General features: G+C 40.4%; 1 protein-coding gene across 1 annotated transcript in view; it reads right to left on the bottom strand.

Moving 5' to 3' along the window:
- Positions 1-465: 465 nt before the first annotated feature.
- Positions 466-11,685, bottom strand: part of DRG1 (developmentally regulated GTP binding protein 1) — a 26,209-nt gene continuing 14,989 nt past the window's right edge. The window contains exons 5-9 of the mRNA XM_012657981.1: positions 11,029-11,198; positions 8,131-8,261; positions 5,711-5,878; positions 5,315-5,437; positions 466-781 (exon numbers count right to left, since the gene is read on the bottom strand). Of these exons, the coding sequence (XP_012513435.1) occupies positions 682-781; positions 5,315-5,437; positions 5,711-5,878; positions 8,131-8,261; positions 11,029-11,198 (692 nt within the window). The 3' untranslated portion in view covers positions 466-681. The remainder of the gene's footprint in view (positions 782-5,314; positions 5,438-5,710; positions 5,879-8,130; positions 8,262-11,028; positions 11,199-11,685) is intronic.

Here is an 11,685-nt window from a genome sequence, read left to right as displayed (position 1 = left end):
AATCACCACCCCAGAAAGTAAGTGCTATTACTATCCCCATATTACACGAGGAAACCGAGGTTCGTAAGACGTTGGGTGATTTTGTTTAGGGTTCCAAAGCTAATTAAATAAAGGTTGAACTGCAATTCAAACCCCATCTGCCTGGTCAGAGTACTGTACTGAAATGCCACACTACACCATCTCCCAAATGGTCTAGCCTTGCATAAAATAATCAGTTAACTTACATCAAGTCCTTCCTCTCTTCAGTATCATGTGGGAAAGACTATCTGAAAGGACTAAAAGCCACATCCAGTTGGAAGAGCTTCCCATAACTAAATATCAAACAAAATATTATATATCACATTTTATCCATTTCACACTCAAGACCAAGCTCCCAAGTATCCCTTCTGCAGCTGCATCACCGTACACACCTTGACTCATTCAGCCCATCCCAAAACAAATTCTGACAGTGACACAGCAACTGCATGCATGTAGCCAACCGGCCTACCAGGTCTTTTATGCAGTTCAACATACAAGGTGACACCAAGGTAAGACAAGTGAAGTTCCAGTTTGGGTGCCTCCAATTCCCTCCCCGGAATCCTGATCCAGTGGCTGCCAAAGCCAGAAGGAGTTGAGGGTAGGGTGCTTGGTCATGGGGAAAGCTGCTATGGTTGGCCCAGCAGATGGGGAAAGGGGAAGGTTTCACTTCTTCACAATCTGAATGACATCCTCGTCCTCCAACGTATGGTCTTTACCCACTTTCTGAGGATTGTGTTTCACAGACAGACCCCAGACCAGAGCGCTGTATAGAAGGGAAAAAAGAACAGTCAGTATAAAGAATAACCTAGCTTCTGACCTATTTGCCTGGGTGCCACCCTTATATTCAGATTTAGCCTCACAGCTCTTAAGAGCCACAGACCTGCAATAGCCAAAAGCCCCTCTCCCACATCAAGAACCACACTCAGAGCCCAAAGGTTTATCTTCACCAGCAACGTGGCACACTAAAGCCTTTACAAGGTGACAAAGACTTTTGGAAGCTGTGTGGTTCTTCGTGCTCCAGAGCCAATTTAAGAAACACAAAAAGACACAAATGAGTAGTCTAAGGAGACTAGTTTAAAATTAAAAGAAGAGAGCAAAGAAATATCCTGAAAAATTCAGATTGATGACTGATTCTTAAGAGATGCAAAGTCAGTTACAGACTGTTAAAGAATACCTGTTTTTGTTCGGTCTACTGAAACCATCGGTGGGCACTGATAAGAAATTAGGGCTAGCCTCCCTCTCTATCAAGAAACTGTAATTGGTATGTCCTCCTGATTTACTGGAATATATGAAGGTAATTTTTATCCATGGGCCTCCAAAATTAAGAACATGTTTTGCTAGTGATGAAAACTGGTGAACGAGGCCAGGCAGCAGTGGCTCACGCCTGTAATCCTAGCACTGTGGGAGGCCGAGGCAGGAGGACTGCTTGAGGCCAGGAATTCATGACCAGCCTAAGCAAGAGCGAGATCCCATCTCTACACAAAATAGAAAAATTAGCCAAGCACTGGTGGCACGTGCCTGTAGTCCCAGCTACTCAGGAGGCTGAGGCAGAAGAATCACTTGAGCCCAGGAGTTTGACGTTGCAGTGAGCTATGATGAGGCCACTGCACTCTAGCCCAGGTGACAGAGAAAGACTCCGTCAATAAAAAAAAAAAGTGGCCATACTGTTATTGTATTGTCACTGTACTACAACCTCTTTGAAATCTGCATTCCAGAAAGAAATCACTAAAAAAGATACCACTAGGGGACGGGTACATGCATATACAAAGAGTGCAATGCGCACCACCCGAAGGATGGACATATTTGAAACTCGGACTTAGCGGGGGAGGGGAGAGCAAGGGCAACATACGTAACCTAAACATCTGTACCCCCATAATATGCTGAAATAAAAAAAAAAAAGATACCACTGTTTTAAAAACAAATATCATGAACAGATATAACAATTAGTAAAACAAACATAAAATTTTTCAAATGTATTAACAAGTAAATAAATGCAAGGTGACCATTTTACTATCTTAAACCACGATAGAAAACTAGTTTTTCTCAATCACGCTCAGTGTCTACAGTCAAGTCACTGCCTCCTACTGTGATGATGACAATGTAAATGGTTCAGCCCTTTTGGAAAGCAATGTGGCAAAACATTTATCAAAAGCCTATGATCATTAATCCTACTTCTAGGGTAAAGAAATAAAAAGGAAAATGTCTGAAGACTAGAAATCTACCTAAAGTAGCAAAAACTAGGAAATACAGTTGAAAAATGATACACAGTATATCAATCTTACAACACAAGGAAAACTTGTAAATGATCAAAGGATATGTACATATGGTCAAGGACATGAAGGAAATGGAAAAGGGACAAATGTTACAATTTAGCAGGCCTGAGCTAAAATTTTTCTATTATTAAGATGGCTAAAAATGCTATTTCTGGCCAGCCACGGTGGCTCACGCCTATAATCCTAGTACTCTGGGAGTCTGAAGTAGGAAGACCACTTGAGCTCAAGAGTTCCAGACCAGCCTGAGCAAGAGCAAGATCCTATTTCTACTAAAAATAGAAAAATTAGCTGGGCACAGTGGCACGCACTTATAGTCCCAGCTACTCAGGAGGCCGAGGCAGGAGGATCACTTGAACTCCTTGAGCCCAGGAGTTTGAGGTTGCAGTGAGCTCTCAAAAAAAAAATAAAAAAAAAAAAGCTATTTCTGCAATAATTAAAGAGAAAGAAAACAAAACAGGAAAATAGTGCCCAAGTAGAATTATATTTGGCTTAACATGTCTTTTCTCTAAAATATTTTTCTCCCCTCTAATTCCCTGTAAACTTACAGTTCTAGAGACTTTGCCCAATGTTCTGCCACCATGGAAAGTAAGACCTGTATGTAAAAATCTATGAATTTTGCAAAAGGACAATGCCTAACTTTTTGCAGGAGTCATCTTCACCAGTTCAAGTAATTGCCAAAGTAGAATGCTTTCAGTGTAGTGGAAATTAGCACCTATAGATGGAATATAGTTGTTTTAGATAAAAGAACATGAAGATCAATGAAGTACTTCAGGCCAGGTGCAGTGGGTCATGCCTGTAATCCCAGCACACTGGGAGGCTGAGGCGGCAGGACTGCTTAAGGCCAGAAGTTCTAGACCAGCCTGGGCAACACAGCAAGACCTTGTCTACAAAAAGTAAAAAAAATAAATTAGCCAGGTGTGGTAGCATGCTCCTATAGTCCCAGCTACTCCAGAGGCTGAGACAGGAGGATTGCTTGAACCCAAGAGTTTGAGTAAGCTATAGTGAGCTATGATCACACCACTGCACTCCAGCCTGGGTGACAGAGTGAGACCCTCTCTCTTACATTTTTTAAAAAAAAAAAGCACTTCACTCTCTTAGTATTCTTAGTATCAGAAACAAGTATTTTGAAAACATCACTGTTTCTATGCTTTCCTGATTTTCTACAATTATTTTCTATTTTTTTCCTTTGTTTTTAAAACAATTTTGAAATTTTCAGCCTATAAACATGAAAAGAGCTATTCATAAATACTGTAATCCAGTTAAACTATTTCTCACAGGATTATAGGCTGAAATTGTGAACCACTAGAATTTTAAAAATAAGTAAATAGATAACAGATAATAACATATGGGTTTCTCACTGTTGGAGAAAAGTTAAAAATAGGAGGGAAGGCTAAAATAAACCCTGTGGTACTGAACTGGAATTAGAGGTAACAGTATAATCTCATGGTTTTTAAGAAAGATGGATGGATGGATAGGAAGGATTAGATACAGAAATATAGATGTGTATGTAAACATGATTGGTATCCATATATATATTTCCTATCTATCTGCTGAGAGGGCCTACAAGCAATGATAACCTACTTAAAAAATGAACAAACTAGTACCCAGATCTTGAAAACCAGGGATCCCTGGAGAAGTGACTGATTCCAGTGCTGCTCCAGGCAAAATTAATGTCAACTAGGAACATCTAAGCAGTGCCAAAAAGTAAGGAAATGCTCAAAAAAAAAAGATCAAAAGAACACAGCAGCCAACATGAAGGAGTTCCTAATGGCCAAGGCTGGAATAATTTGAGTAACAAAATAACAGCACCGTAATAAATGTCACAGACAAGCTTTACCAATACATGCTAAAATCAACAGGTAAAAATGTGAAGAGAAACAGTATTTGCACACTCTCAAAATATCTTCCCCAAGATATTTATCAAGTACAAAGAGAAAATACTATCTACAGTAGAGAAACGCAGCCGATACCAATTTAACCAAGTGATCAAGGTAAATAATATTATCAGTATGATATACTGACATCATGAATCCCATAATATAATGCACTAACGACACATCATCATTTTTGTGGGATTACCAAAAACGCATAATCTCACTTCAATCATGAGAGAACATCAGATAAACTCAATGTGAGGAAATATGTGACAAAATAACTGTTGAGCATTCTTCGAAAGTGTCAAGCTCATCAACAACAGTGAAAATCTAAGGAAACATTATTACTGGGAGACTAGAACACTGGAAGACTACAGACAAATAACAACTAGATGTCATATAGGTTTTTGGAACACAAAAATGACACTGGTAGTAAAATTCAAATAAGGGCTACAATTTAGTTAATAATATTGCACCAATGCCAATGTCCTATTCCTGATAATTGTACTACAGTAAGGTGAGCTGTTAACATTAAAAGTGGCATGAGGGATAAAAGGGAATGGTTTTTATTATATTTGCAACTTTTTAAGTCTAAAATTAGTTCAAAATAGAGCCAGGCATGGTGGCAAGCGCCTGTAGTTCCAGCTACTTGAGAGGCTGAGAAAGGAGGATCACTTGAGCCCAGGAGTTTGAATCCAGCCCGGGCAACACAGCAAGATCCCATCTCTCAAAAAAATATTTTTAAAAAATTAGTTCAAAATAAAACATTAAAAATTTTCAGCAGTGAAATGTATGAGAAAGAGATTAGCGAGGGGTTTGCCCATACTTAAGGTTTAGAGGGGGATTCAGACCCCAGTGGAGGCCAGTATGACATTGGCAGAAAGAATTAATATCCTTGTTGCCAAGAGGAAGATGAATTAATGAGGGAAAGTCAGGGTCATTTGTATCATCAGCCCTCCTGACCTAAAGAGGTTTTTGGACCTCTACCTGCTCCAACTAGGCAAACTTTTAAGAAGACACTGCAGAGTTCTAACCAAGCAAGCATTTCAGCAGCCTCCCTGCTGCCTAGATTCTTTAATGCTATCCTAAGAATTAGTGCAATCAGTAACTTACAAGAAAAAGAAAGCACCATATGCCCATGATACTTACTATTTAAATTCTTTGATAAGATTTTTGTGAATCTTCATGCAGAAATCCTCCACTGTGGTTCTGGAGTAAGGCAGCACCACTGGAGATGTGTAATCTGGTAACTGGCCTTTGGGTTTGGTGTAACTAGAACAGAGAGGGCACAGAGGAAGTCACCGTCTTAGAATATCTCATGCATTGAATACAAATCAACCCTCCACCACCTCTGAGATCAGACCAGGATAACCTCCAACCTGAGGAAGAAAGTGCCCTCAATATGACATAGTAGATGGTAGGAACCAATTTACTAACAATTTTCTTCAAAAGAGCCAGATTTTGTTAATGAGCTTCAGAGATTATCATTTTTGGACAGTCTAGTTTAATTTCTACAGCAACATTACCCTATCCACAAAGACTTACATTCTCACTAGTTTCAGATAGTCCCAGATCTTTTCCAACAAGTCATCGAAATTCCAGCGGTGATGGGCTGAGATAGGTACGCAGTGAGGCACCTTATAGATAATATCCAATTCCTCAATGGAGATCTGGTCAATCTTATTTAACACATAGATACAGGGGATATAAACTCTACAGAAGTAGAAGAAACAAAGGGTGTTAGTCTGCAGTTGCTGACGAAACTGTCTGATTGATTACTGCCCTCACCCAGACCCAAATCAGAGGCTCTCAAAAGGGATCATAGGCAGCAGATCAGCTTCTCCTCCTCAAAAAATGCTTCCTACCAAAATAAGTAGGAAGTCCAAAAAGTGAACTATGGGTTGAAAAGTAACAAAATTCAGGCCCTAGTCCCAGCTATAAAGCTAATTACTGGGAAAAGATGCTGCAGTGGAAGGAATACAAGCTTTGAAGTGCCCAGACTGATTCTAATCCCAGTTCTGTCATCTTCTACAGACAATTGGCCCTCCATATACACAGGTTTGGCATCCATGGAGTCAATCAATTGCAGATCAAAATTCATGGATATGGAACAACTGTATTACACCATTTTATATAAGGGACTTGAGTATCCAAAGATTGTGGTATCTGCAGGGGCTCCTGGAACCAATCCCAAGCAGATATGGAGGGCTGACAGTATGTGTCCCTGGGCAAGTCACCTAATCTTTCTCAGAGTCAATTTAAGAATATAAACTGTTTTAAGAAAATAATTTCTAATAGTATACTTCATAATAATTTTTAAAGACTAAAAAATAAATTTTGTTTTTGAGACAGTGTCTTGCTCTGTCACCAGGGCTTGAGTGCAGTGGTGTCATCATAACTCACAGCAACTTCAAACTTTGGGCTCAAGTGATCCTCCTGCCTCTGCCTCAGGCCTCCCAGGTAGCTGGGACTACAAGTGCATGCTACTACTCCTAGATAATTTTTCTATTTTTTGCAGAGACAGGGTCTCACTCTTGCTCAGACTAGTCTGAAACTCCTGGCCTCAAGCAATCCTCCTGTCTTAGCCTCCCAAAGTGCTAGGATTACTGGTGTGAGCCACTGTGCCCAGCCTAAAAATACGTTAGTTGGTTAGTTAGTTAGTTATTTTTTGAGACAGAGTATCGCTCTGTCACCTGGGCTAGAGTGCTGTGGCGTCAGCCTAGCTCACAGCAACCTGGAACTCCTGGGTTCAAGCAATTCTCCTGCCTCAGCCTCCTAAGTAGCTGGGATTACAGGCAGGTGCTACCACGTCCAGCTAATTTTTCGATTTTTAGTAGAGACGGGGTCTCACTCTTGCTCAGGCTGGTCTCGAACTGCTGACCTCAAGCAATCCTCCTGCCTCAGCCTCCCAGGGTGTAATTATAGGCATGAGCCACCGCGCCCAGCCAAAATACATTTTTTTTTTTGAGACAGTGTCTCACTCTTTTGCCCTGGCTAGAGTGAGTGCCGTGGCGTCAGCCTAGCTCACAGCAACCTCAAACTCCTGGGCTCAAGCAATCCTTCTGCCTCAGCCTCCCGAGTAGCTGGGACTACAGGCATGCACCACCATGCCCGGTTAATTTTTTCTATATATTTTTAGCTGTCCGATTAATTTCTTGTCTAATTTTAGTAGAGACGGGGTCTCGCTCTTGCTCAGGCTGGTCTCGAACTCCTGAGCTCAAACAATCCGCCCGCCTCGGCCTCCCAGAGTGCTAGGATTACAGGCATGAGCCACCGCGCCCGGCCCAAAATACATTTTTTAAACATAGCATCTAGCAGTGTCATTCCTAGTGTCCAATAAATATGGCAGCTAAAGTTACTAATAATTAGGCCAAACCACAACATCCAGGCTTTTGTTGCCTCACTTGTAAAATGCCTAACTCAAAGCATTCATTAGCTTTTGTTTGTGTGCAAATGAGGATCAAATAAATTCATCCAACAAATACGAACAAATGAACAGGAAAGCAACTAAAAAATACTATATCCAAATGCTAGGAATAATTTTAGCAACAGTTTAAATTATTATTAATAACAGTAATGTTTCATGGACTAGGTATTTAGCTATCTGAGGCTGGAGAAAACAGACACAGCCTGATCTGCTCTGACTTCTGCAGGGCAGCCTATAAGATTTCTCAGACTGATTAATTCTGGGAGGGCAGACTGACCTACTCTCTTTGACTATCACATAAAAGAGCTTAGGGCACAGCCTAGTTCACAGCAACTAACTGAAATGGGGAACTTGGCTCTCATAATTAAATTTCAAAGCAAGAAATGATGTTAGAAATAAAAACCAATCCCTCATTTTACAGCTAAAGAAACCAAGGCCCACTATTATTTGAGACAGTAGCACAAATGGAGTTAGAATCTATGTCTGCCAGATTTCATGATCTAAATTCAAAATTAGGCACAGACTGTGCACTTAGTACCTGTTTCCTTCCACAACATCAATGAGGTCATCAGCTGTGGCATCACTACGCAGAGTCACATCGGCATTATGAATTTTGTATTCAGCCAGAATGCTCTTCACAGTTTCAGCATCCAGCTCACTCTGAGGGCACTGAATGAGCAGAGCAAATAAGAATTAGTCAGGACACACACACACACACAAAAAATAACCGAGAGTACCTATCCATGTACTTGGATAATTCTAGCTAAGATGCAAACTCACTACTAAAGACATCTGGATCAGTCATTGACTGCTAGTAGGAAATAAAACCTAAAAATTTTTCCAAACTCAAAGGAAGATGTTATAGGCTAAATTATGTGCCCCCCTCCCAGTAATAATTCATTTAAGTCCTAACCCCAGTATCTCAGAAAGTGACTGTATTTGGAGATAGGGTCTTTAAGGGGGGTAATTAAATTAGAATGAGGTGATTAGGGTGGAACCCTAATCCAATATGACTGGTGTCCTTATAAGAAGAGGATATTAGGACACACACACAGAGGAAAGACCACGTGAAGACACATCTGCAAGCCAAAGAGGGAAGCCTCAGAAGAAACCAACCCTGCTATCGCCTTGATCTCAGACTTCTGGCCTCCAGAGTTGTGAAAAACAAATTTCTGTTGTTTAAGCCACCCGGTCTGTGGTACTTTATTATGGTAGCCCTAGCAAACTAATACAGAAAAAATCCTGAATGCTCAAATTCAAACATTATGACAGGATAATGGGAAAGATCTTCTGGGCAAAATAGCTTAAATACATGCCAGTCAAATCAACTGGACCCTAGAATGTTAAATTCAGTAAGAAATTTTCAATCCTCAATTCTCTGACAAAGCAGCAGCATTTGGCAGAACTGGTCACTCCTCCTATCTGAAACACTTTCTTTACTTGGCTTCCAAGATTCTAAACTCTTTTAGTTTTCCTTCTCCCTCTCTGTCTGAGAAGTCTTACATCCTTGAACCTCTTTTCTTTTCTATTTATTAATATATTTATTTCCTTGGTGATCTCAGCCAGGCTCACAGCAGTAAAGTCAATAACCACCAAACTTTTATCTCTAGCCCAGATCATTCTCACATGCCTTCCTAACAGACACTTGGATGTCTAATTGGCATCTCAAACTTAACATCCTGATCTTCCCCTCCCCTTCAAACCTATTCTACCCAAAGCCCTACCAGATCAGTATTAATAAGAGTTCATTTTTCTAGCTCAGGACAAAAAACTCACAGTCATCTCTCTCTCACAACCCATATTGAATCTGGCTGTAATTCCTACCAGCTACTTTCAAATTCTTTCCATAATAGACCACTTCTCATCCTTTCCACTGTTATAATGGTAGTCTAAAAAGCCATCACTTCCTTTTTTTTTTTTCATTTCATATTTCTCTTTATTCTTAAAACATTATGGTGTTAAATAAAGCCTAAGAGGTATTGGGCTTGTTCTTGTTTGGTCTCTAGTGCTTTAGGTGAGGCAAAACTGAGCCTCCAGGAATGTGAGAGTATTATCTTAAAAAGCCAGTAGCAGCTACTATGCAAAGTTTGAAGGCCCAAGTCAAATCCTGGGCATATCTATGGATACATGTGTGGTAGGGCACGGGCTCCAGCTCTTGGGGAACAACAGGGGTAGCAATTGCTTTCAGAAGACAACGGAGCAAAAGAGGATATGGTACCAGAAGGGTCTAGTGAGGGAAAGTGGGGAAAGTGAAGGATAGGGATCTTCCTCTCCTTTCTGCTACTACCTAAAGGTAGAAGCACATGACCCCAGAAAAAAGCCAAAGTAGGTTGCAGCTACTTGGACCTCATACAGGAAACACCAGACTACTCTAGGGCTGGTCAACTGGCAACGTGAGGGAGTGGTGAGATGCCACAAGTAGGTGGCAATGCCTTGAATGTATGTGTGTTGTCAGGCCTGAGGGCCTCTTCCATCCTTGTCAAGGAGACTGCTAACCTCTCCCTTCATACAACACAGAAGCCATCACTTCTTGACTCGATTATTACAATAACCTCTTAAATGATTTCTCTGTTTCTGCTCTTAACCCATTACAGTGTATTCTCAACACAACAACCAGAATGATTCCATTAAAACCTAAGTCAAATCACGTTTACTCTGTGGATCAAAACCCAACCAATAGTTACCCATCTCCTATAAAGTTAAAGCATACATGGCCCAATGCTGTGACTTAACATTTCTTAATACTCTCCTACTTGTTCACTCTGCTGTTCCTCAACCATGTAAAGGCATGCTCTACCTTAGGGCTTTTGTACATGGATGTTCCCTCTAAAGAAATGCTCTTCTCCAAGATATCCATTTGGTTCACACTTTCTTGTCACCGCAGTAAAGACTTTCCTGACTAACGTACTTAAAACTACAACTCTCACACCAACACTCTATCCTCTCTCCCTACTTTTCTTCTTAAATTTATCATTGTCTAATACACTATACTTTACTCATTTATTTTGTTTGCTACTCTACCCAATATAAGAGCAGAGGCTTTTGTCTATTCTGTTCCCTCTTCCATTCCCCCACTCCCCCATTCTGGCCTAAAGCCTAAAACAATGCTTGGCCCATGGTAGGTGATCTGTTAATGTGTACTAAATGAACGAAAATGCATGATACTGGCAGCCACCTACTCCATGCAAGCATAAGATTGGTCTGCATTCCCAGATAATTGCAAATAGATAATCCAAAAGAAGAAATGAAGCTGCAAAGGTAAGATTCTCCTATCCTAATCTTGAAGTCTTTCTTGTCGGTCATTACAACGTCATTATGTTATCTCAATTAGTGCAGGAAAATGGACCAATTTCAAAAAGTCAACGTCCATGCGCCTCAATCCATTCCCCACTCCAGTACCTTCGGCAACATGCCCCATGTCACCTTCCCCACTTACAGTGGCCGTGAGATTAATGCCTCCCTTGTCTTTCTTCTTAAAGCCAATGTTGGGGGGTTTGCTGTTCAAGCGAATGCCAAAGCCTTCCAGCTCATTTTCAATTATTTTCTTGTGTCCCAAGGGTTTCAGGACATCGAGAACAATCAGGATCAAGTTACATGTTCGGGCCACTGAAAAAACAACAACAAAAAAATTCATAACCAGAAAAGTTCAGTAAAGCCTTAACTAAACAAAATTACACAAACAGTGGTATTTTTTTACCCTACACTTAATAGATGAAGAATTTTTTTGTAAATACACACACACACACACACACACACACACACACAGTTCCTAAGTTTACCAAAGATTTACACCAGAAGTCAATTTGCAGTGTATGCCTTTAAGTCATTACATATTTGCCCAAGAGCTGACATACCTTCTAGACAACACTAGTAAAAAAAAACAAGTCAGAATAAATATACAAACCAGGAAACAACCTAAATCCCCACAAGAGCTTAGAAAGATCTTAAAAAGAAAAAAAGAATTCTAAAAGAATAAGGCTATCTATTTTTTTGTTCTGTTTTGTTTTGTTTTTAAGAGACAGGGTCTTGCTCTGTTGCCCAGGCTGGAGTACAGTGAACGGTCATAGCTCAACGTAATCACCAACTCCTGGGC

The sequence above is a fragment of the Propithecus coquereli genome, unplaced genomic scaffold (genome assembly GCF_000956105.1).
Source record: "Propithecus coquereli isolate 6110/MARCELLA unplaced genomic scaffold, Pcoq_1.0 Scaffold567, whole genome shotgun sequence".
Lineage (NCBI taxonomy): Eukaryota > Metazoa > Chordata > Mammalia > Primates > Indriidae > Propithecus > Propithecus coquereli.
This window is presented reverse-complemented; position numbering and strand designations above follow the sequence as displayed.